This window comes from Leptosomus discolor, chromosome 25, assembly GCF_034619465.1.
Source record: "Leptosomus discolor isolate bLepDis1 chromosome 25, bLepDis1.hap2, whole genome shotgun sequence".
Classification (NCBI taxonomy): domain Eukaryota; kingdom Metazoa; phylum Chordata; class Aves; order Leptosomiformes; family Leptosomidae; genus Leptosomus; species Leptosomus discolor.
Window position 1 is genome coordinate 7,299,045 of NC_141415.1, and position 23,503 is coordinate 7,322,547.

Genomic DNA, 23,503 nt, shown 5'->3' on the forward strand with positions numbered 1-23,503 from the left:
TGTGTGCATGCGTGTGAGTGCTGGGGCTGCAATCTCTGCGGGGGGGTGATGCAGGGGGGTGTGTGTGTGTGCATGCACTTGCACATGTACACCAGGAACTGCAGGCTCCGCAGGGCTGTGCGTGTGTGTGCACAAGGGGGGGGGGCTGCAGCCCCGTGGGGGTGTTTGTGCAAACGAGCAGGGGGGCTGCAGCCCCGCGGGGGTGTGTGTGCACACGGGGGGGCTGCAGACCCGGGGGGGGGCCTCCCCCCTCCTCGTCCCACCGCTGCGTGTGTGTGTGCGTGTGGGGGGAATCGTGGCGGTGGGTCCCAGCACCCGCCCCCCCCCCTCCCCGGGGCTCCCCTCGCCGTGGGGCCGGGCCGAGACCCGACAGACCCACGGTGGGCGGTGAAGCGGGGGCGGGGTGGGGGGGCGGATGCGGGACCCCGGCGCGCTGCGGGCGGAGCCGCCGCGCTCGGGAGCCACCGGGCGGCCGCGCTCCGTTACTGCCGGCCCGGGACCCCCGCCCGGCCCCACTGGGCATCACCCCACGCGGGACCGGCGTGTGGCGACCACCCCACGTCCCGGGAAAGAGTGGGTGGGCGGCGGGGGGGGGGAGTGTGGGCTACCCTTGATCCGTTCCCCGCTCCTCGGCCCCGGGGTCCCGGCTCCCACACCCCCCCGCCCCCGGCGCCCCCGCCCCGGCCGCGGCCGCGGGCGGCGCATGCGCACCGAGCCCGGTTTAAAGGTAACCGGGGGCCGCTGCGCGGTCCCGGCCTCGACCCGCCCCCGGTACCGGTCCGCGCCCCCCTTCCCCCCCCCCCCCCCAACCCCCTCCGCGTGGAGGAGCGATCCCGGTGGGCCCCGTCTCGGCCCCTCCCCTGCCCCGTCCGGGCGGGGGGGGAAGAGAGAGGGGGCGTCGTTGGGGCAGCCCCTGCCCGTGTCTCCCTCCCGGCCCCCGCCGCCCCGGGGCGGGGGGATGCGCTGCGCTGATGGCGGCGGGGCCCCGCCGCCCCCCGGACGGCGCAGCCGGTGGCGGTTGCCGCTGCGGCGCGTCGGCGAGCGGTAGCGGGGCGGTGCGGAGCGGCGGAGGGCCCCGGCCATGAGGTCCACAGCCTTCCGGGCGGCCGAGCCGCTGCGGGGGGGGCAGCAGCAACAGCAGGAGGAGGAGGAGGAGGAAGAAGAAGAAGAGGAGGAGGAGGAGGAGGAGGAGGGCAGCGCACCGCACCGCCCGCCACCCCGCCGGCCCCGGGAGCCGCCGCCGCCGCCGCTGGGGGCACACAAGGGCCGCGGCGGCGGGGGTGGCGGCGGCGGCGGAGCAGCAGCAGCAGCAGCGCTGGGCCGGGCTGGTGCCGCTGGCCGGCGGCAAGCAGGCCGCTGCGGGGGATGCGGGCCCCCGGCCGCGCTACCAGGCGGTGCTGCCCGGGCGCGGCGCCGGGGAAGGCGCGGCGGGGTCGGGGGCCGGGAGTTGGGCCCACGGAGCCGGGCCTTCCTCCTCCTCCTCCTCCTCCTCCTGCTTCGGCGTCCGCCGAGGGCAAGTGGAAGAGCGGTTCGCGGCGCGGCGGGATGGGGGCCGGCGGGGGGCTCGCCGGGGCAGGCGGCCTGCCTGCGGCAGATCCTGCTGCTCCAGCTGGACCTCATCGAGCAGCAGCAGCAGCAGCTGCAGGCCAAGGAGCGGCAGATCGAGGAGCTCAAGGCCGAGCGGGACACGGTACGGCGGGGGGGAGGAAGGGGGGGGGGGGGCGGGAACGCGGCACAGTAGGGGTTAACTTCCCTCACCCGAACGGTTTACCCTCCCCTCCCCCCCCCCCGTCAGGGTTGATATTCCCCCCCCCCCAGCACGCAGGGGGGCTTCCGTTTATCAACAGGTAAGTGCCCCCCCCCCCAGTGGCACCCCAGGGGTTAAACGCCCCCCCCCCTTAGGGGTTAACACCCCCCAGTGGCACCTCAGCGGTTAACGCCCCTCCCCTCTTGGGGGTTACCCCCCCCCAGTGGCACCCCAAGGGTTAATGCACCCCCTCTTAGGGGTTAACCCCCCCCCCCAGTGGTTAACGCCCCCCCCCCTTGGGGGTTAACGTATTCCCCCCCGTGGCACCCCAAGGGTTAACGCCCTCCCCTCTAGCACCCAGGGGGTTAATGCGCCACCCCCCCCACTTTAGGGTGTAATACCCCCCTGGGAGGGGCATCAATCCCCCCTCCCCAAGATACGCAGGGCGTTAATGCCCCCCCCCCCCCCCGGGGGTTGTTGCCCCCCCCCAGGCACCCCAGGGAGGTTGATACCCCCCGGGGGTCGGTGCCCCCCCCAGACAAAGGCCGGCGGGGGGCGGGGTGCCCGGCGGGGCCACAAAGGGCCGGGGCGGGGCGGGCCGGCGGGGGTTAACGGGCCGCCGCCCGTCGCCATGGCAGCGGGCCCGCGGGGGGGGGGGGGGGGGGGGGGCCGCCCTTAAAGGGCCCGCGGCGCCTTCCCGCCCCGCCGCGCGGGGGTTAACTTAAAGGGGCCGCGTCACCGCCGTCACGGGGGCGGGCACTGTCCCGCGTGGGGCCCGTGGGCGATCGCCCCGCTGCGGCTGGAACCCCCCCCATCCAGCCCCGGGCGTGTGTGTGGGGGGGTCCTCCCACGGCCCCCCGCAAGGCTGCCTGCCTCACCCCACGCCCGCGGGGGGGCCTGCGGGGCACGGCTGGGCTGAGATTTGGACACCCCCCACCACCACCACGCCGTGCCTGTGCTGCCTGCAGTGCCCCCTATAGGTGTCCCGCCTGCATTGCCCCACGGATGCCACGCGGTGCCCCCCTATATGTGCCCTGCCCGCGGTGCCCCACGGATGCCACGCAGTGCCCCCGCAGGCACAGGGGCCCTTCCCCACCCGCATTGCCCCCTGCTCACCCCCGCATCGCCCCCCTGCCAGCGCGTGCTGAGGGCTGCCGTGGCGGTAGGCGCAGTGGCCACCCCCGGTTGCGAAGGGAAGGGTCACCCGGCGATGATGCGGCGTCCCCACGGTGTGTGCCGAGTCCTCCGACATGAAGGGGAGCTGCTGCGGGGACGGGGCTTCACCGCAGAGCATCCCCCCACGGGGGGGAAACAGGGGCAGGCAAACCCCAGCTCCTCTCCCTGAGGCCAAGTCGTGTGTGTCCCGTGTCCCCCCCCCCCCCGCAGCCACGTCCCCAAGGGGGTGCCGGGACCCCACCTCGCTGCGCTTTGCCAAACAGACCCCTCTAAACGGCTGCAGCTCCCGGCTGCGGAGGACGGGTGACGGAGGACAGGTGTCACCCTGTCGGGTGCTTGTTTTCTAGTGAACCCCACACCTAATTACAGACCACCCTTTCCCTCCCCGGGCTGGTGGTGCGGCCCAGGCGCTTGGGGAGGACGCGTCAAAAGTCGAGACCCCCAAAATCGCTCTTCAAAATGTGTGGGGTTTGCAGCCCGCCACGACCCTCCTGCTGCGGGGACAGGCAGCACCGGCGGGGGAGAAGCAGCCGGAGAGCAAGTGGCCATTTTGTGCCGTTTGGACGCCTTTGCCCCCTGCCTGCCGGCGTTGCGGTTAAACTGTTGGGGGGGTGAGGTGCCCCGCAGCCCCCGGCGCTGGCGGCAGACTCTGCCCTCGGCCTCCTGTCACCTCTGGGAGGGCAGGCGTGAGCCGTGGCGCTCCTGGCATGCCAGGGAGCCCACGGTGCCGGTGGAGCCTGAGTGGGGATGGCTGAGGCACTGGTTAGGGGCTCCTCACAACCATGCTCCTGCACCCCAGAGCATTGCCAAGAAGTTGCCAGGTGAACGCCAGGACGGGCACGGTTTGCTGCAGGCAGGGCACGGCAGCGGGGCGGCACCGGGTCCTTTGCCGGTGCTGCGGCGCTTCTGCAAGCGGGTGGTGGCTCAGGTGTGGGTGCCGGTTCGTCCCCGGGGTGTTTCCCTGCTGCCGAAGGGATGTGCCGGCAGGGCACCGTGCAGGCAGGTGCCCCGGGGAGCAGGGGTGCACGCGGGGTTTGCGCCCCCCCCCCCCCCGGGAGCGGACCCCCGAGGTGAGCCCTCGCCCTGCGTTGCAGCTCCTTGCGCGGATCGAGCGCATGGAAAGGCGGGTGCAGCTGGTGAAGAAGGACAGCGAGCGGGAGAAGCACCGCATCTTCCAGGGCTTCGAGGTGGAGGAGAAGCCGGAGGCGGAGGCGTGCGAGAAGCTGCCGCTGGAGTGTCCCCAGGACCTGCTGGAGCCCCCCCCGACCCTGCAGCCCAAGCACTTCCCCTACGGCAGGAACGGGAAGGGGCACAAAAGGTAGAGGGTGTCCGGCCGTGCTGGGGGGGGCGGGTGCGTGGGGCTTGGGGGGGAAGGAGGGGACTTTCCCCATGGCTTTGCTTTCCGTCCATGGGGCTGGCACTACCCGCAGCACGACCTCGAGCTGCTCGGAGAGGCTGCCCAGCCCTGGGAGCGCATCCCATCGAGCTGGGGGGAGCCTCGTGAAAGCCTGGGCAGTGAGGGGGCGTCCCCGAAATGCCACAGAAGCCCCTCTTGCCTCCAGAAACCTGCCTCCGGCCAGCCCTGGTGTGGGGGTGCCTGTAGCCCCCCCACGGCAGCCCTGGTGCGGGGTGAAGATCCACACGCCTAGCTCAGCTCCTCTTCCTCCCGCAGGAAGCCGACGTTTGGGAGCGCGGAGAGGAAGACGCCCGTTAAAAAACTGGTGTCCGAGTTCTCAAAAGTGAAGAGTAAAACTCCGAAGCACTCCCCGGGGAAGGAGGAATCGGGCGGCTCCTTGTCCGAAACTGTTTGTAAACGAGAACTGCGGAGCCAAGAGACTCCGGAAAAACCCAGGTCGCTCCTGGAGACACCGCTCCGAGCCTCAGCCCCACCAAAGGGCCCCGGCGCCCACCCCAAGGAGAAGGGCTTCTTCAGCAGCGAGACAGACGACCTGCCCTATCTCTCAACCACGGAAATGTACTTGTGCCGCTGGCACCAGCCGCCCCCGTCGCCGCTGCCGTTGCGGGAGCCCTCCCCAAAGAAGGAGGAGACTGTAGCAAGTAAGCGATGGCGAGCCCGCCATGGCGCAGGCAGCAGCGTGCCGGGGGTCGGGGCAGAGCCGGCGGCCGCAGAGGGGCTCACCCGCCTCGGGGCGGCTGGGGAACGGGGCTCGGCACCCTCGCCCCGAAGCTGGCAGAGGGCAGAGAGTGCCGGTCGCGGTGGGAGAGGTGCAGCCGGGTCGTGCCGTACTGCTGGCTCCTGCGGCGGCGGTGGGTGGCAGCTTTGGTGCCGGCGATGGGCTCTGCCAAGTTGTGTCTCTGGCTCACCCCGCTCGGCGTTAGCCCCCCGCTTTGCCGAGCAGCCTGCGCGAGCGAGGGGTGAAGCAACTTCCCGTGGGCGGTTGGGAAACGCGCCTCTGGCTCGTGCCACCGCGGCACAGCACCGGTTCCTCCGTGGGGGTCACCTGGCTGCCCCCCGAATCCGGTGCCTGTCCTGCCGGCCGTCCCTTCCCAGCCGGTCCCACAGCGTGGTGAGTGCTGGGCTGTGCCAGTCGCCACTGCCGCCGGCCGAGGCTGCGCTGGATGGGCGAGCGCTCCGGCGCGGGGGCAGCTCGGGGCGTCTCCTCTCGGAACGGCTCAGGTTTGCTCGTGCGCTTGGCCGGGGGGACGGCGACGAGCTCTGCCTCCCCCCCCAGCCCCCCCCCCCCCCGTGGCTCCCGTCGTTGCCTTCAGCCGGTGGCATCGCCCAGCCTGGCTTGGGACGCGGGTTTGGGGTGGGTCGAGCCACACTCCCCGAGGGAGGGGTGGGCTGGAAAGGAGCCGTGAGGTGGCGGGGATGGGGCTGGAGGCGTGGGGCTGTGGGGGTCCCAGCGTGGGGCTAACGGCCTGGCCTCTCGCCCTGCAGTTCCGTCTTGGAGGGACCATGTTGTGGAGCCCCTGAGAGACCCCAACCCCTCGGACCTCCTGGAGGTACGTACACCGTCAGAGCCAGCGTCGCCGCAGGCTCCTTCCTGGTCGTTTTGCCGCTCCAGGAGAGCAGCTCCCGGCACTCGACGCGGCTGCGGGGCCGGCGGCATCTTGTCCCCCCTGGAAATGGCGTGTCAAAGCCCGGCTGCGTTTGGAGGGCTGGGGTGGGGGCGAAGGGCCGACCCCTCTGCACCGCGGTGGCTCTGGCTGCCGGCTCAGGGCTGTGCCGGGGCCACCGGTGCCGGGCGAACGCGCTCATCCCTGTCTGTCATTGCAGAACCTGGACGACAGCGTCTTTTCCAAACGGCACGCGAAGCTGGAGCTGGATGAGAAACGAAGGAAAAGGTGGGAGCCAAGAGGGTGTCGGGGACCCCCGGTGTCCCTGTCGGAGCGGGTGGTCTGCGCCCCCTCCCGCAGGGAATGGCCCTGCGGTGTCACCTGGGGAGGGACCCGGGATGGGGTCACCCAGGGCACAGCTGGGATGGGAACCAGAGATGCTGCCGGAGCAGGGATGCTCCCGCAGCGCTGCCGGTGCGGTGGCCCCGGCGCAGCCCCCTGAGCTCCCCCGGAGGGTCCCGTCGCTGTGGAGGCGCTGCCTGCGGTTCCTCACTGCCCAGGGCGTCGCGTTTTCCAGGTGGGACATTCAGCGGATCAGGGAACAGAGAATCCTACAGCGGCTGCAGCTCCGAATGTACAAAAGGAAAGGGATTCAGGAGTCGGAGCCTGAAGTTACCTCATTTTTCCCTGAGCCAGATGACGGTGAGTGCCTTTGGCACTGGGGGGGGGCAGGCCAGGGGTGTTGGGGGGCAGGCAGGAGCCCTGCCTGCGTCAGGGGGTGCAGGCAGGGGGTGTGTAACACTGGTGCCTCTCCCGCAGTGGAAAGCTTGCTCATCACCCCCTACCTGCCTGTCGTCGCCTTTGGCCGGCCCTTACCAAAACTGACCCCACAGTGAGTACCGGGGTCACCGGCGGCGGGAGGGGACGGGGCTGGGTTGCGCCGGGCACTGCCGCTCGGGCTGGTGCTGCCCGTCGGGAGGGCGCTGGCGTGTTTTGGGCTGGGGACGGTGCCTCACGGCGTGCTGACGCCGGCTCTGCCCGCAGGAACTTCGAGCTGCCGTGGCTGGACGAGCGCAGCCGCTGCCGGCTGGAGATGCAGAAGAAGCAGACGCCGCACCGGACCTGTCGGAAGTAGCGGAGCCGCCGGGAGCTCCGTCCGTTGCCGGGTCGCGCCGATGGCCGCTGCCCTCTCCTGCCTTCTCATTGACGGGTGGTTTCGTTCCTCCGTGACCCCGGTTTTGTTCTCTTGGGTTTTGCAACACGTTTCCCGGACTTGTCCCCGCCCCGTGCTGGCGGCCGTACCCAGCCGAGGCTTCCCACCGGCTGCTCCAGTCCTGGGGGGGGGGGGTGCAGCGGGCAGACCCCAGACCCTGCCCGCCCGGCCTGTCCTCGCCGCCTGCCGCGGCTCCGCGCGCTGCCCCTGCCCTCCTGCAGCCGAGGTTCGGTTTGGTTTGGACGTTCGGCTTTGAGCCACGGGCCGGGAGCGTGGAGAGCACCGGGGCCAGACCGCGGTGTTGGGGGGGTGCTGCGTTCGCCAGCCGGGGAGGCCGCGTCCTGCCTGCGCTCTGCCTGCCGCCGCCTTCTCGTCGCGTTCAGTTGGAAAACGGGATAAACACCAGTTTGTGTCCGAGCGGCAGCAGCGGGTCCCGACGCTGTGCCGTGGCAGGGAGCGGGGCGCCAGCAGGTGCCGGGAAGCCTCGTTGGTTGGGTTTTTTTTTGTTTTCACCCCTTTTGAATGGCTGTAACGGGGTCAGAGGGGAGAGTTTAAAAACAAAACCTCTTTTTTTTTTTTTTTTTTTTTTGTGAAATAGAACTCTCTACGCACAATTTTGGGGTTTTAAATTTATTTTTTTTTAAATAATTTAAATGTTTTGAGGTGGGCGAGGTGTGCCGTCAGGTGCGGGGGAGAGCCCTGTCCCCTCTGCGTCCCCCAGCCCCCGGGTGCTGCTGGACCCCCGTGCCCAGCCTGCAGTGGGGAGGGTCTCCGCGGGGTGGGGGGTTTCCGTGCGTCCCCCCGCTCCGGCCCCTGCTCCAGCGGCGATACCGGAGGGACCATCGGTGCCGCCGCTCCGCTTCGCGTTCGGTTTCTGCCCCCTGCGCCGCCCTCCCCCGAGCCTCGTTTGTCCCCGGGGGCTGAGCTTCCCCCCCCCCCCCCCCCCCCCCCCCCCCCCCCCCGGCCGCTTTCTGGCACCGAGGTTCGTGAGCGGAAGGAAACTTGTTTAACGACAACAACGAAAGTTTTCAGAAAAGGAAATTGTTTAATAAAATAAAAGTTACAACCATGGTGGCGGCGGGCGCGGCCCCTCCTGCCCCGCGGTCACGCGTGGACACACCCGCGCTCTTTAATTTTTTTTTTTTTTTTTTTTTTTTTTACAATAAACGAGGAAAACGGACGCTGCGTGCTGCCTGCCTGCCTCTCCCTCCCGCGCATGACGTCACTTCCGCCGCCGTGACGCCACCCCGCTCTGTGACGTCGGCGCCCTTTCCCGGCGCGCGCCTGCCCCCTGCCGGGGAGAGAAGCGAGCGGGCGGGGCGGGGGGGGAGGAAGGAGAAGGAGCAGCCCGGCCGCTGCCGCAAGGGCTGTCGGGACGGCGGCGGTGACGTGGCGCCGCCGCGGGGGCCGCCGGGAGGCGTAGTCCGTCCCGTGGTGCCCCGCGCCGCCGCCCGCCCCTGCGGCTGCCCAAGATGGCGGACCGGCGGCGGCAGCGCGCCTCGCAGGACAGCGAGGACGACTCGGACTCGGCCGCTTCCGACAGCGCCGACTCGGCCGCCAGCGCCGCCCGTTCCCCTTCGGGATCCGGCTCCGCGTCGGGTTCCGGTTCGCCCCGGCCGCCGCACCGCCCGCCGCGGGGCGCCGCCGGGGCCCTCAGCGCTGGGCCGCGGGGCCGCGGGGCCGAGAGCGCCGCCGGGGGGGCGGCCAAGAGCGGGCCCGAGTCCGAGTGTGTGAGTGCGGGGCTGCGGGAATGGGGCGGGGGGGGGGGGCTCCGGGGTGTGTTTGGGGGGCGCTGGGGGGAACGCGGGGGGCAGTTGGGGGGCTCGGAGGGGGGTGGCAGCGGGACGCGGGGGCACGCTGGGGTGCGGGGGGGGCTGGGGAGCTGAGGGAGCAGCAGGCCGCAGCAGGCCGCGGAACGGGGCTGAGCCCCCCCCCCGTGCGCGGGGAGCCCCGCGGGGCAGAGCTGGGCTCTGCGGCCTCCCCAGCACCAGGCAGGGGCTTCCCGCCGTGCCCCGGGCCTCGCTCCCCACCGCGGGGTCCCGTCCCCCGGCCTGGGGTGCAGACGGGGGGGTTTGGTGCACGGTCGGGCCTTTTCCCCTCGCTATCAGCTCCGACCTGCCCTTTTTTTAAGGGGGGCCGTTAAAACCCTTTCACGGGGAGTTGGGGCTGCTGCTCTCCCCCACCGGGCAGGGCCGTTCTCCTCCTCTGGCCGGGTGCGATGTTGTCCGGTTGTGGGTTCGTGGCGCCGGTTATTTCACGTTCCTCCCGAGCCCCAGCACGTTTCTGCTCGGTTGTTTCGGCGTTCAGGCTTATCTCGTCAGCGCATTGGCTGGTTTTATTTTTGATCCGGGGTGGTTTTTACCGCGCAGCCTGATCAGTCTGTTCTTTTACTCGAAACTCGCCTCGATCTGAGCTGTTCCGCTTCATCCAGCGGCTTCTCTCGGGCGCAGGGTTGCGTTTCTTATCGCCGGAGTCTCTAGCAGATGTCTGCCGGAGCTTGGGCCTGCTGCTCGGCCTTTGCTCGTTATTCCTGGGCTCCTGCTTTAACTAATCCTCTTGTCCTTTCCCGAGCTGGCTGCCTGGCTCTCCGTTACCGAGGGAGAGCCTGGCTTGCCTGTCCATGTCGCTCTTTTCCGTCCGAAGACCCCCAGCTGTTTACACAGTTCGTGCTTTTTCCCCTGAGCTGTGTTCCCCTGATGTAACTCGCTCGAGAAGGATCTCGGAGCAAGGCGCTGGCAGCTCCGAATTTGTTTCTTTTTTCCCTTGGTCCCCGAAGCTGAACTCCCGAGGGCGGGTGCGATAGGACGGGGGCCAAATCTTGTTGTACTCGTGTTTGGGATCGTAGGGTGCCGCCGGGACCCGGCTGCTGACCCTCCCCTCCGCTGACAAACCTTTCTCTCCCTCTCTCCGCAGGAAAGCGAGGATGGCATCGAAGGAGACGGTGAGTAGCGACTCCCTGCCGCCGCGAGCGCGGTTTGTGGGCAAAAAGTGAAAACCGGGCAAAACGCCTTTTCCGGTCGCGCTGCGGCGGTTGTCGTCCCCGGTAGTCACGGTGGGCGAACGCGGGGTGCAGGGGCAGCGCGCCCCACACCCGCCCGTGCTTCCCCCTGCACGAGCGGGCGATGGTGCTGGTCGGAGGCGCTTTGGTGCCGGCCTCGCGCTTCCCCGCGGGGGGCGTTGGCCGGCGGTCTCTGGGCGTTGCGCTCGGAGAGAAGCCGCGTCTCTGCTGCTGACCCCAAACTCCTTTTTTTCTCCCCCCGCAGCCGTACTCTCGGATTACGAAAGCGCGGAGGACTCGGAGGTAAGAGGGGTCTCTGTCCTGGCGTTTAGCGGTTCTGCCGAGCGACCGCGTCTCGCGTAATTTTGGCACAAACCCCACTCTGCGCCCGTCGTTCTCTTCCGCTGACCCCGTCGGCAGCGTGGCCTTTGTCTCAAGGTACCAGCTGTGGGGAGGCTCGGAGCGAGCCGTGCTGCTGTGGGGGACAAGGGGGGGTCTCCCAGGCTGAGCCCCCCACCGGGCAGGTCCCTCGCGTACAACCCGCGGCGCTGGGAGAAGCCGCCCGTGCTGCTGGGGGGTGGGTGTAGGGCCAGCGTGTCCGGGGGGGGAACCGCCTGGCTCCTCGGCCCTTGGGTGCTGGGAGCAGGATTTTCCAAGGCCGAGAAGGGTGTGGAAGGAAGTGCAGGATGCTGGTTGTGTTTTAATTAGTTGAAATTAAAACCCCAAATGCTGAGTTTGGAAGCGTCCCAAGCAGCATCCCCGGCTCCTGCAGCCGCAGGGGTGAGCGGTGGCAGCTCCGCGCTGGGTGTGTGCTGAGGAAATCCCGCCTGGCGTGCGCCGAGAGCCCCTGCCTGTCCCTGGGAGGCAGCCTGGGCAGCAGGTTCCCCTGGATTTTTAGTTCAGAAGCGTGAGTTTCACATTTCCGGGGGGGTTAGAGAAGTTCTGGTTTCTAATGACGACAACGAAGGGTTTCTGGTGAAAACCCTTCTCTTGAGACAGCCCTTCTGGGGCTCCTGAGGGGGACGGCAGTGAGGGAAGGCGCAGCGAGGCAGACGAAATCGAAGCTCGTAGGGGCTGTGGGTTTGTGAATTCCTCTCTGCCGCTGGCAAGGAAGGAGCGCAGCGGTGGCGGCCCGTGGAGGGTGAGGGGCAGCTCCCCGTGTCCAGCCTGGGAACCCGCGCGGGGGCTGCCCGGGGGGCTCGGCGCGCGGAGAAGCAGCGCTGGTGCACGCCGGGCTGTTGGACCAGCGGGGGTATTGCGTCACCGGCATGCCAAGATGACTCTGTTCCTGTGCCTAAAAATAATGCCCCGTCTGGGCTTCCCCAACGTAAACAAAAGGAGCAGTTGATGTGCAAATACGCTGTGTTGAAAGAGAAAAATAGAGCAGTCTTTTTGTTAATCACGCAGAGCTATTTTTAGTGGCAGCTCCAGCCTCAGCAAGGCTTGCAGGCTCCTGGGGGGTGAAACGAGGTCACGCTCCTGCGAGCAGAGTGCTCCGAGTGAGTCAGCCGAGTAACTCCAGGGAATTTGGAAACGCGGCGCTGGCTGGATCCGGGCCCTCAGCGTGGGAGGAAGGGACGGTCGGAGGGCCCTCGTGCGCCGGTCTCCCCGCCTTGCAGGAGCCCTTCCCGTTCGGAGGCTGTGGCTTCGCGGGGCAGCTGGTCCCGGCCCTGTTCTAGAAAGCCCGACTGTTGGATCTAATGGGAGTTGGTGGGGAGAGGTGTTGGGTTTAGTCTTTGCTTTTTCTGTAAAAATACAGGGTTAGGAAGGACCTTGAGAGCTGATCCTCTGCTTTGGAAGAGTCAGGTCTCTTAACAACCGGAACAGGGCTCTAACTCCAGATCTGGGGACTTGTGCGGGGAAATTCCTGGGGGATCTGCTGCTGAAGGTGCGTGTTTGAGTAAGTGGGGCTCTTTCAGGCAGAGGAAGAGGATTACAGCGAGGAAGAAAGTGCCAAAGTGGAACTGAAGCAGGATAGTAATGATTCCTGTGAGTCAGCGGCAAAAGCAGAGAAAGGGGATGAGAAACCTGACTCCAAAGGTGCCGTAACTGGTGAGAGGCAAAGCGGGGACGGGCAGGTAGGTGTTAAACATGCGTTCTCTGGGCTGCGGGGGGCACTTCTCGCAGAGGGACTGCTGCAGTGGTAAGAGCTGCCTGATTTTGACAGGAGAGCACTGAACCCGTTGAGAATAAAGTTGGGAAAAAAGTTCCCAAGCACCTGGACGACGACGAGGATCGGAAGAACCCGGCTTACATCCCGCGCAAAGGGCTCTTCTTTGAGCATGACCTCCGAGGGCAGACGCAGGAGGAGGAGGTCAGGTACGTGAGCGTCCCCCCACACGTCTGCCTCCCTCTCTGGGAGCGTGAGGCCAGCTCCCGGGCCGGCGTTTGGCAGCACAGCTCCTCGCTTCGGGCTGGAGCGCTGGGGAGGTCTGTGCTGGGCGGGCTTGCCCTGCAGTCTTCTGCCAGGACATCGTAGCTCGTTGTTTTGAAGGAGAGACTGAGGGTGGTGCAAAAAAAACCCAAACCCCACAAGGAAAGCCTCTTGCCAATGAGCAGTGACCCTTCCTGCTGCTTTTCAGCAACAGCAGTGGGTAGGCCAGGAGCTGCTGGGCAGGAAGAGCGGGAGGAAGAAGAGACGCTGTCTCCTGGGCACGCCGTGCCCGAGAGCTGCGCGGTCTCTGCGGGGGGGGGGGGGGGGGGATTGAAGCTGCCACATCTTGGCTTTGCGGCAACTTCTGGGTCCTCCCTGCGTCACCGTTCCAGGCCGAAGGGTCGGCAGCGGAAGCTGTGGAAGGACGAGGGCCGCTGGGAGCACGACAAGTTCCGGGAGGACGAGCAGGCTCCCAAAACCAGGCAGGAGCTGATCGCGCTCTATGGCTACGACATCAGGTCGGCTCACAACCCCGATGACATCAAGCCGAGGAGGATGCGCAAACCGAGGTGAGCAGCAGGAGCTGAGGAGCTGGAGCCCCAGCTCATCCCGGCGGGAGGCCTCAGCCCTTGTGCCAGGCGCTTCAAACGACGCCCCAAGGCGGGAAAGCCCCGTTGGCTTTGGCCCCAGGGTGGGACCTTGGTCCTGGGAGTTCTGGACGCTGCATCCCGGAGAGGGGTTCCCTGGCACAGCAGCACCTCTCACCCCAGGGGTTTCTTTCCAGTCCTCTGTACTGTTTTTCTTCCTTAGGTTTGGGAGTCCTCCTCAGCGAGACCCAAACTGGTCCAACGAGAGGCCAAATAAGCCCCCAAGGCACCAAGGTGGGGACAGCACTTCAGCTCCCCCGCGAACCTTCACCAACAGGAGCTCCGCAGGTACAGGGAGGATGCCCCCACCGAGGAACTACCCGAGGATGGGGGGCTACAAAGAGACCCGTCCAGGCTACCGAGCTTCAGAAGCAAGTGTCCAGCACCTGTCTCGAAACGGCGAGCAAGCGAAACAGGAGAGCAGCTACCGAGCGAAGCGTGCGGAGCAAAGCCCCCCGAGGGACAAGTCGCCCGAGATGGAAGCGGCGCACATCCACGGCAGCCCCATGAAGGAGGAGGTTGCTTTGGAAAACCAAGCCACGGCCGCTGATGCTGCGCAGCCACCACCAGACAGACCAGTTGAAAAGAAGTCTTATTCCCGGGCAAGAAGGACCAGAATCAAAGCTGGGGACGCGGGGAAGCTGGCAGACGAAGCGCCCGCTTCGGAAGGGCTGACTCCTGTGCCTCCAAAACCTGTGCAAGCCGAGACATCCCCCCCACCAGCCAAGAGCGGTAACTGGGAGTCGCCAGTAGAACCCAGCTTGGATGGACTTGAGCAAGAGATGACCCAAATGAATCTCACTGAGCAGAACTGGACGCCGGGGCAGTCGCAGTTCATGCAGCCCCGGGAGCTGAGGGGTAAGTGGGTGCAGCCCGTTGGGTTTTCCACTGCAGCCCCAGCCAAATGCAGTTCTGCCTTCCAGGAGTCAGAGCTGAGCTGTCTCTGCCGTGGTCCAGTCTCAGGGTAGGGACGTGGTGGCGATGCGTGCTGCTGAGAGTGCAGTGGGGACGGTGAGAGGGGACGAAACAGAAGAGAAAAAGGGGGAATTAAACATTCCAGCGTAGGTTCGTTGAATTAGGGCTGGGAAGGGCATCAGGGTGGATCCGTTCCCTCTCTCTGCCCTGTTTTGGGTGGAGAACGGGGAAGCCTCGGGGAAGCTGAAGGCCCGTGTGTGGAGCAGGCAGCAGGGACGTTGGGCGGTGTGGATCGCGGCGAGGCGGGCTGCGGCGGCAGGAGGCAGAGTCCGGGAGATGAGGAGCGCCGTGTTCGGTTGGCAGGGCACGAATAATCGGGCTCCTGTAACGTCCTGCCAGGAGCAGGGGGGACCTTTTCTCTGTTTGTCAGCTTATTTCCTCGCACTGAGGTTTGGTTGCCGCTCGGTAAGGCCTCACTGGGATCGGCAAATTCGTTTGGGCCTGGTGGGAGGGAGCAGCTCTGTCGGCAGCAGCCGGGCGGCTGAGGGAGGGGTGTGTGGCAGAGTCACCCCCGTGCCAGGACTGAGTTCTAGTTGAGCGTCCATGCAAGAGGGCGTTCGGGTATAATTATCTCTTTGCAGAATTAGAGTCTTTTCTGGGGAGCGCGAGAGTCCTTCCCGAGGGAAATAAAAGTGGAGCAAGGAGAAGAAAGCGACTCGCTGCTTTCATAAGCATCTCTTGAGGTTTAGGTCATGAAACCACAGGTCATCGTGTACCGATGTGACCGGTAAAACCTGTGTGTGAACAGACCCTCGGTCTCGACCGTGGACGAGAGTAGACGGGCTTTAAACGGGCCGGTAGAGCGGGAGTGCAGAAGTGCTGTGATTTGCAGCTGAGGTCATGTACTTTTTTTTTTTCCCAATGCTTAAAAATAAAACTCGTTAATAAATTTACAATGAGGCAGCTGTAGACTGCAGGTGGGAGGCCACTTTCTGTCTGTAAGAAGAATCTGTTACTCTACTGTCCCTTTGTTTCTTCCTAGCAGAGTTAGTTCTGGGAGGCATTTGGCGGGGTGAGCCAGCTGTCGGGTCGCTCCGCTGCTCAGCCTGTTGGCCTGTGCGAGTATGTGCAGTACCAGGGGTCTGTACCAGGGGTCTGTGGGCACTTTCGGTGCTTATCTTGTCCCCTGGGCTGGCCTGTGATCAGTTTGGCACCGTGGTTTTAAACGTGTGCCGTCATTTGGTTGTCTGGGTTGAAAGGAGCCCCCGATAAAAGCGGGTACACCCTGCAGAGGGTTTAAACTCCAGCTTGCCCAGTCCCGCGTGGATCCTTCCTTCTGCTCTTCAGAGATCCTCGTCTCGGCAGGAGCAGAGCTTAGATCAGGACCGGGATTTCAAGCTGATGACTTTTTTTAAATTTTATTTTAGCAAGTTGTAAAAGGCGCGGAGCAGCGTGGATGATGGTTGTGCGGTGGCACAACAGCTTCTAATTTGCACTGAAATATTTAAAGCTGTAACCTAAGAGAGGGAGTCGTTAGGAGGCTTCTCGTCAAGAAAGCCAGAGCCCTGCCTGTTGGTAGTACAGGAACGTCCCCGGGCTGCCGGCGCTCGCCCAGCCACCCTCCCGGCAGCGCCCTCGGCGGGTGAGGTGGCTCTTTGCTGGGAAACAGCTGCAAACCATAATAACCAGTTTGTTTCTTCCTCAGGGATTCCCAACCATATGCACGTGGGAACTGGGCCTCCGCCGCCGCCTCAGTTTAACAGGATGGAGGAGATGGTAAAGCGCGCGGCGCGGCGCGTGACTCCGGCTTTCGGGAGCGCGGGAGCCCGGCGTGGCTTCGTGGTGGGGGCTGTCGCGCTGCGAGGCCGCCCCTGACACCCCCCTTGGGCGGGTGCTGGGTAGTTTTTCCTGCCTGACCCACCTGGAGGTTCCCCAGGGGGGCTGGTGGGGGGCAGCGGGGCGGTGCTCCCTCGCCGGAGGGAGGGCTCCTGCCCCTCGCCGACCCCTCTGGACTCTTTCAGGCGGTGCAGGGGGGCCGAGTGAAACGCTACTCGTCGCAGCGGCAGAGACCGCCGGTGCCGGAGCCTGCCCCCCCCATGCACATCAGCATCGTGGAAGGGCACTACTACGACCCACGTGAGTGTTGCCCTGGGGCTCTGTGTGTGCTCGGACCTGAGCAGCTGGAGCCGGAGTCCCCCCGCTCCTGTTGGGGTCGGGAAGATGGGGGGCGGGGGGGGGGGGCTTTGCCTTCCCTTCCCTTTGTCAAGAGCGTCGCTGCGTCGTCTCGTGCAGTGACAGAGGCTGCTCTGAGCCTCCCGGGTTGGTGTTTAAACCCACTGAAATAGAGGCAGTGTGACCGCCTCCCCTCCCTGGGCGAGGGCTCCCTAGGTAGGACACTGCTCTGCTTTGAGAACTGGGGTTTAAATTTAACTTGAAATCAGAGCAACGGCTTTGACATTTAAGAGAGGGGAGAATTAGAGAACAAGACTGAGGATGGGTTGGGAATTTACTCCGGCGTTTAAAGTGTTGGAGAAGAAATTCCCCGAGTATTCTCCTGCTTCGTGAAGGGAGTAGGAGGCTTTTCTGTTGGGAGCACATGTGACTTACTGCAGGAGAGTAAAATTCAGCGGAGCTTTCCCTTACCAAGTGGTGTGTGTTGCAGTACAATTCCAGGGACCAATCTACACCCACAGCGAGAACCCAGCCCCGCTGCCGCCCCAAGGGATGATCGTACAGCCCGAAATGCATCTCCCTCATCCAGGTGAGGACCCAGCTCCCCAGCGGGGCGTGGGGCAGCCGGGGCTGACGTTGCGGTTGTGCCGTGGGGCAGCTCAGCCAGTGCCGGGGAGCAGATAGCTCTGGTTTCGCACAGCCTCCGTCGCTGGGGGGACCCATTTTCCCTGGTTTTAGAACATGGAAGGGACCTGCTGCCCTCGTGCAGCGAGGCTGAATCGATCTAAATCGTAAGGAAACAAAAATGGGCATGTCTGGCTCTTGCAGCCAGCGCAGGACCGAGATGATCTGAACGTTTTGGCAGCCTCTAGCTGGATGTCTGCGGGGTCTGCGCTTCCCCTTCGGTGGGGCGCTCGGCTCTGCCAGCTGTTGCGCTAGGCTGGTTCTCCAGACCCTGCTGCTTGTAAATCAGAAAAGAAAAAGCAGAAACGAGAGCTGTTGGATTGGCGTGTTCTCTATCTTGCCCACAAAAACTGCTTCCTGAAGTGGATGGGCTGACTGGGGCCGCGTCTGGTTCCGGTGAACGGGAACCCCGCCACTGGGGCGGGGGCTGCGCTGCGCTGTGCGGGGAAGCGCTTCCCTTTTCCCCTCCGCAGTGCAGGAGCCTGAGGTCTGGGGGCTGCGGGAAAGGCCTTTGAGCAAAGTCCTTCTCCTTCCTGCTGGCGGGGCAGGCGCAGCCCTGCTGACCTGCTGGCACCGTGGCTGCCCCAGCCCTCCCCGGGGTGCCCCGGCTTTACGCACAACATCACGTTTCGCTTATTTTTGTCTCGCTTCCCAGGTTTACATCCCCACCAGACGCCAGCCCCCATGGCAAACCCTGGCCTGTACCCTCCGCCGGTCTCCATGCCCCCGGGCCAGCCCCCACCGCAGCAGCTGCTCGCACCGACTTACTTCTCCCCTCCTGGAGTCATGAATTTTGGGAATCCTGGCTATCCCTACCCGCCAGGAGCACTACCCCCTCCGCCCCCTCCTCATCTCTATTCCAACACGCAGGTAAGCCGGCTGCGCTGCGCTGCGCCTCCCCTTCCCGAGCAGGAGCTGTCGAGAGCAGATGGGATCCCGTGGAGTGCAGGTTTTTTCTCCAAGGTGTCCTGGGAGAGGCTGTGGAGCAGCTGGGCTGCTCCGTGGGGGGCGCTGGTTTGCTGTCCCCCCCTCTCTCTGCTTGGGGTGGGTAAGGGAAAGGGCTGCTCCCCCAGCTGCTGGGCAGCTACCCTGAATTTTGGCTCTGGTGGATGAAACTTCTGCACTGGTGGGTCTCAGAATCGAGGTCTTCCCCGAGAGAAGAAGGAAAGAGCCCACCGGGAGCCTGGGCACCGTTACATCCCCGCCAGGCCCACACGAAGCCAACGGCTTTGGTGGTGGATGGGCCTTTGGGTTTGAGTTGGAGGCAGGAGGCTGGGAACGGGCTAGTGCTGTTCTTTGGCACCGGCCGGCAAAGCCCGTGGCGCGGCCAGCGCGGGGCTGGCTTTTCCCGCCCGACATCTGTGCCGGCAGTAGCCGCCGGGCACCGGAGGCAGATCTCTGCGGGCGCCGCGATGCCGAACCCGCCACGATGCCGAACCCGCCGCTCCCGTGGGCGCCGTGCGAGCGGCACACGGCTGACACGCAGTGGCAGGCGAGAGATGTGCACGCTCCCGCGCCCTGCAAAACCCCTCTGACCTTCCCCGCTGCCCCGGGCTCATCCCGGCTGCCCCGGTGGGGAACGGACCTGCTTTTGGGGCCGATCCCGAGCCGCCGGGCAGCCGGAGGGGACGTGGGTGCGAAGGGGAACCGTTCCCTGCCTCGTCTGCGCAGGAAAACGGCGGCAGCTGCTGCAGCTGCAACGCACGGACGTTACGTGGCGCTCGGGGAGCTCCGCGGGGTGAAGGAAATGTCGGTGTGGGTTGGCGGCAGCCTGCGCCTGCCCGCCCTGCCGAGACCCCGGCGAGGGGCAGGGGTAGGCGAGGGTCCTCCGGGCGTTGGGGAAGTGCTGCTGTTCTTTGGAGCCCGGCACAAATCAGCCCCCGTCCCCCCCTCGGGTGCTGGGTGGCACCGCCCGGGTCTGTGCCGTAAAGGCCGGCCGAGACGCGCGGTGCTCTGGCAGGGGATGCGGCTTTCCGCTGACGCTGCTGCTCCCGCAGGCGCAGTCCCAGGTGTACGGAGGGGTCACGTACTACAACACTGTCCAGCAGCAAGTGCAGCCCAAGCCTTCTCCCCCCCGAAGGACGTCCCAGCCCGTGACCATCAAGCCGCCGCCGCCTGAGGTACCGTCCCCTCGGCGCGAGCCCGCGCGCGGGTGGTGCTGCGCCGCCGGGGCGCGCGCGATGCTGCCGTCTCCCTCCTCCCGCCCAAAACCAGACGTTGTCCCGAGGAAATCTTTAAAACTGTCTAATCTTTGACGTGTCCCAAACCTCAGCTTCTCGTTGCAGGTGGTAAGCAGGGCTCCAGTTAATTTGAGTTTCTAAATACTTTAAAACTAAACCCACGTTAAAAAGTAAGTCCAAAGTTGACCCTTGCCTTTCTTTTTTTTCGTTGTGGTTGATTTGCTCAGGGTAGAAAAAGGAACACTTTAGAGAGAGAAAAACCCAGTCCTAAGCTAGGAGGCAGTGACTTCTCTGGAAGAATAAATGTTGAGACCTTAGTAGACCATTCAGGCAGCAGCCTGGAAAGGCTTTCGGAGATGGGAGCCCTTGCTCTGCGCTGGGAACGATTTCCTCGCTCCAGTGCCGTGAGCTGCGCGTGTGCGCGCGCCAGAGCGCCACGTGTGGGTTTGGTTTCCTTTTTCCTACCTCCCTCAGCGTTTGGGAGTGGTGTGAGCCTGAACCACGGCAAGCCCAGACCCGGGCAGGCATGAGCTGGTTGTTTCCCCCCGTCCGCAGGGAGGCGGCGGCGCGGTCGAGGGCTGGGGGACCGGCGGCGTTCGTAAATCCGCCGCGGGACTGTCCGGTGGAGGTGCCCTCTGAAAGGCCTCGTGGTGGGAAAAGGTGTAACCGGGAGGAGAGCTGGGCTGCGGGGAGCTGGTTGTGCCCGGGGTGGGCACGGAGGGTGCCGGGGGCGTGGGCGGGCGGTTGGTCGTGTTTTGGCACCCAGGCGCGGAGGGCGTTTGCTCGCAGGACCCCGGCGATGGGGCCGCGACCCCCGTGCGGCCGTGGCGGCGGGGCAGCCTAAGCCTCTGCTTCTCTTCTCCTCTTCCCCGCCAGGACAGCAAAGGTGAAAAATCAAAGGAGAGGAGCAACACGTAGGGATGCGGCCGTGGGAATCCCAACGCCGGACTCGGCACCTCGGCAAGGAGGAAGCTCCTCCTCGGGCAAGGCTCCTTCCCTGCGCGTAGGTGAGGCGGCGGGATGGAATCTGCTGCGCCGTCCTGTGCTCAGGGCCAGGCACCTTCCCGCTCCGGTCTTACCGGTGCCCTCCCGAGAACCGTCTCGCCGCTGCTGGTCTGCCCTCCTTCCCCCTCCCTCACCGGGGCACAGAGGTCACCGAAGAATCAACCCCCAGCGTCTGTCCTTGGCCACAAGTTCTCACAACTTCTCTCTTTTACTAAATGTCTGCCCTTTTTCCCCCTCTCTAGGGTGTTAAACTCGACTGGCTTGATTGTGGTCTCTGTTTTTATTTAAGAAATGAACCAGCTCCTGCAGTAAAGCTGATTTGTTTCTTTTGGGTATTTCGAATTTGTTTGTCTGGCTAACGGGCACGTAACACCCCCTGCCCCCCCCCCCCCCCCCTTGGAGACAGCTGATAAGTTAATTCTTCGTTTCTATTCTCTCTTTAAATTAGCAAGTTTATTTCTGCGTTGTTTAAGCATAGGAAGGGCAGCTGAGCGAGGGGAGCCTGGCAGGAACGCCCTGGCTGGGCAGTCACCACTTAATTTAGAAGCTCCTCCCGTTTCTTTTTCCGACCAAGCCCTGTTGGGAACTCGTGTCCTTGGCACTCTCTGTCTGTCTGTGCGTGCGCAAGCTCTCGCCTCGCATCAGAACCCGCGGCTGCGGGGCCACCCCCTTCCCCGCTGCCCCCAGCCCGCCTTGGAGATTCCCACCCGCCTCCTGCGCCGCTGCCAAAGGGCCGGCGGAGCGGGAGGTTGACGGGCGTCCCGGCACCTCGGCGCTGCCCGAGCCGCCCTGCCAGCAGCCAAACCAGCCGGACGGGGCCGGCGGAGGAGCCGCTTGCTCCCAGCGCTTGGGTGTTGCCGCGGTGGAAGGGGAAGGGGGTGGCGTAACCCGCCCCGCCGCAGCCCGCCTGGGCTCCCGGCCCCGGGAGGAAGCGCCTCAGCCCCGCGCCTGCCACCCCCTCGCCCGGTGTTTCCCCCCCCGCCCCCCCCGGGGACCTCGGCAGCCTTGTTTTTCCCCTCGGTGGGATTCGGAGGCCGATCTGCCGGGGCGACTGGCACCGCGGTGCCGAGCTGGGCCCGGTTGTCTCGCCCGCGCCGCCGCAGCGCCCCTGTGCAGCACGCGGCCCGGCGGCAGGCGCAGCGGCTCCGGTTTCCAGTCACGCTCGGGCTTGGCCGCGTCCTCGCAGCCTGTTTGCAAATTGCATGAGGAAACTTGGCGAGGGAGCCTGCCGGTCCCTGCCGGTCCCTGCCAGGCCCTGCCGCTCGCCCCGGGCACGTGCTGGGGCAGTGCCAGCTGCTGGCGCAGGCGCTGGGCGAGAGCGGGGGACGTCGCCGCTCCGAGCAAGCGGCATCTTGGCCTCCGAGTCCCCATCTGCGGCGAGGGAGGGGTGCCCGGCGGCCCACCTGCCTGCTCCCTGGCCGAGATCTCCTCACGCATGCCCGGCTCTCCGGCTGAAATACCTTCTTTGTTTGTTGTTTGTAACTCCCTGACCTTTTGTACCTGATTTCCGACGTCGAAGCGATGTTTTAAAAGCAGCAACCCCTTCTGTTCCGGCTGTAACTGTTTCTCTGCCTTAAGGCTCACACGTATCGTTAACATATCGGTCGCGTGACTCAAGTCCTCGACCTCACAACACTGTGATGGGTTTTTTGGTTTTGTTTATTTGGATTCCTGTCCTTTAGGAGTGCACGTTTGTAACCAGCATTGTATCGGCACGCAGATGAGAATACGTTTTAGAAAGCAGCCCGCTCTCTTGTCTCTCTTTCCTCGGGCTGAGACCCCCGGGGACAGCGTCCGCCGCCCTTTTCCTCCCCCAGGAGGACCCGTGTCCCTTCTACCGCGCTGCCCAAAAACTCGGCCCCGGGCTGGGAGCTGCTCTGCCCTTTCCAGGAGCTCCCGGTGGGGCTGGAAGAGCAGCTCCTCCGTGGCCGCCACCAGCCGCCCTCGCGCCGGCGGCCCCGGGGAGCAGCTGCAGCCGGTCCCCAGGCCCGGCTCTGCCCCGGCAGCGGGGCTGGGCGCAGCAGCCAGCCCCCTCCTCTCTCCGCAGCCTCGCTGGCTCCTGCTGGAAGGAACAACTGGTGTGTAGGTGGGCTGGGAGCTGCCGCCTGCGCGCTTCTGCGCCGCGCTGCCTCCCGCCGCCTCGGCGCTGCCGCCCCAGCCTCCCCTTGGCCCCTGGCCCGGCTTCCCACGGCAAATTGGGGGGCGGGTGGGTGGCACTTACCACCCCCCCCCCCCCCTCCCGGTACGCCCTGGTGGCTGGGGTGTGGAGGGAACACCGCGGTGGGGTCTGCCCTCCTGCAGCCGGGCTGGGGGAAAGCGTGAGGAGGGGGATGGATGCAGGCAGGGCCTGCCAGTGCCGCGCTGGAGGGGGGCTTGGGAGGGCAGGGGGACCTTGGCTTCCCCCCTGGCCTTTGCATCCTGCCCCAGCCCCTCTCCTCTCTTCCCTGTGGCTCTTCCCCACCTCCTGCCCTCACTGCTGGCAGCGGGGTCGGGGTCCCAGAGCCCCTCCAGCAGCAGAGGCAGAAGCCATCGTCCTCCTCCTGCCCGCTGTGCCGTGCTGCCCCTTCCCTCCCCAGCACCCCGGCCTCGCTTTCCCACCCTGGCAGAGGGCTCGGGGCTGAGCCCGGCCCAGGGGCCAGCTCGAACCACCGGAGGGGCCTCGCGGAGAAGCTGTGGGGTGAGAAGCCCCTCGGCTGGGGGCTCTCCCCTTCCCCAAATGCCGAGGTCCCATCTGCCAGCGCCGCAGCCGGGAAGTGGGTTACGGCGCTGGCTCGGGGAGGGATTTTTCCCTCGGTGTAATTTTTCCCTCCTACACAAGGTCTGTTTTGAGCAGTGCCTGGAGGCTTCGCACCCCCCGCTCGGCTGCTGGGGCGGGGGAGCGCAACAGCGGCTGCAAATGGAGGCGCAGGCTTTGGGAGGGAAGCGCCTGCTCCAGATCCCAGCTCGTTAGGAGAAATAACAGCAAATTAATTAAGCTAATAGCTCGCTCTGCACCGGCAGTGCCCCCATCCGCACTGAGCCGGGGGAGAGGTGCTGGGCCGAGCCAACAGGCGCGGATCTGGGGCGCGTTTCCCAGAGGTGAGCGCAGCCCTCGGCGTGGCACGATGCTCCGCGTCCCTCCTGCCCTCTCTGTGCCTCAGTTTCCCCTCCTGCCTCCTCCAGCCTCTGCTGTCAGGAGAAGCCCCTCTCTGTGCAGCCACAGCCCAGCCAGCAGCACCGCTTGCACCCAGAGCCGGGCACCCTTGTCCAGCCACCCCAGGCAGAGGGGACGGAGGAGCTCAGCGGGGTGGGAGCATTTGGGGATCTTGGGGGGGATGTGAGGGGGGCCTGGTGGGGCAGGTGGGAAGCGGAGGAGGTGCCACGGGGCAAAG

General features: G+C 65.8%; 2 protein-coding genes across 4 annotated transcripts; both read left to right on the forward strand.

The window, feature by feature from the left end:
• Window positions 1-1,638: 1,638 nt before the first annotated feature.
• Window positions 1,639-7,244, forward strand: MSL1 (MSL complex subunit 1). 2 transcript variants are annotated; one of them, XM_086478041.1, is made up of 9 exons: window positions 1,639-1,690; window positions 4,018-4,241; window positions 4,596-4,981; window positions 5,121-5,134; window positions 5,792-5,890; window positions 6,165-6,232; window positions 6,522-6,646; window positions 6,764-6,836; window positions 6,989-7,244. In XM_086478041.1, exons 2-9 carry the CDS (start codon window positions 4,039-4,041, stop codon window positions 7,077-7,079), a joined length of 1,059 nt encoding a protein of 352 aa, XP_086334167.1. In that variant the 5' UTR covers window positions 1,639-1,690; window positions 4,018-4,038; the 3' UTR covers window positions 7,080-7,244. The 2 variants fall into 2 exon arrangements, with proteins under 2 accessions (XP_086334167.1, XP_086334168.1); XM_086478042.1 differs by lacking the exon at window positions 5,121-5,134 and having other exon boundaries at window positions 5,826-5,890.
• Window positions 7,245-8,629: 1,385 nt separating this feature from the next.
• Window positions 8,630-20,467, forward strand: CASC3 (CASC3 exon junction complex subunit). Of its 2 annotated transcripts, XM_086477870.1 has the most exons (14): window positions 8,630-8,887; window positions 10,071-10,098; window positions 10,421-10,458; window positions 12,075-12,233; window positions 12,323-12,474; window positions 12,922-13,098; window positions 13,340-14,034; window positions 15,797-15,867; window positions 16,113-16,227; window positions 16,754-16,852; window positions 17,603-17,817; window positions 18,945-19,067; window positions 19,220-19,297; window positions 20,004-20,037. In XM_086477870.1, the coding sequence occupies exons 1-13, from the start codon at window positions 8,630-8,632 to the stop codon at window positions 19,253-19,255; spliced, it is 2,166 nt and encodes a 721-aa protein (XP_086333996.1). In that variant the 3' UTR covers window positions 19,256-19,297; window positions 20,004-20,037. The 2 variants fall into 2 exon arrangements, with proteins under 2 accessions (XP_086333996.1, XP_086333995.1); XM_086477869.1 differs by lacking the exon at window positions 19,220-19,297 and having other exon boundaries at window positions 20,004-20,467.
• The last annotated feature ends 3,036 nt before the right edge of the window (window positions 20,468-23,503 follow it).

What these genes read in the sequence shown, in the direction of transcription:
- CASC3 (XM_086477869.1), top strand. Translation starts at nt 8,630, where the DNA reads ATGGCGGACCGGCGGCGGCAGCGCGCCTCGCAGGACAGCGAGGACGAC. An exon ending in GCGGGCCCGAGTCCGAGTGT is followed by an intron (nt 8,888 to 10,070) that starts GTGAGTGCGGGG and finishes CTCTCTCCGCAG; the next exon opens with GAAAGCGAGGATGGCATCGA. An exon ending in AGGAGGATGCGCAAACCGAG is followed by an intron (nt 13,099 to 13,339) that starts GTGAGCAGCAGG and finishes TTTCTTCCTTAG; the next exon opens with GTTTGGGAGTCCTCCTCAGC.
- MSL1 (XM_086478041.1), top strand. Translation starts at nt 4,039, where the DNA reads ATGGAAAGGCGGGTGCAGCTGGTGAAGAAGGACAGCGAGCGGGAGAAG. An exon ending in ACCCCTCGGACCTCCTGGAG is followed by an intron (nt 5,891 to 6,164) that starts GTACGTACACCG and finishes CTGTCATTGCAG; the next exon opens with AACCTGGACGACAGCGTCTT. An exon ending in TTACCAAAACTGACCCCACA is followed by an intron (nt 6,837 to 6,988) that starts GTGAGTACCGGG and finishes CTCTGCCCGCAG; the next exon opens with GAACTTCGAGCTGCCGTGGC.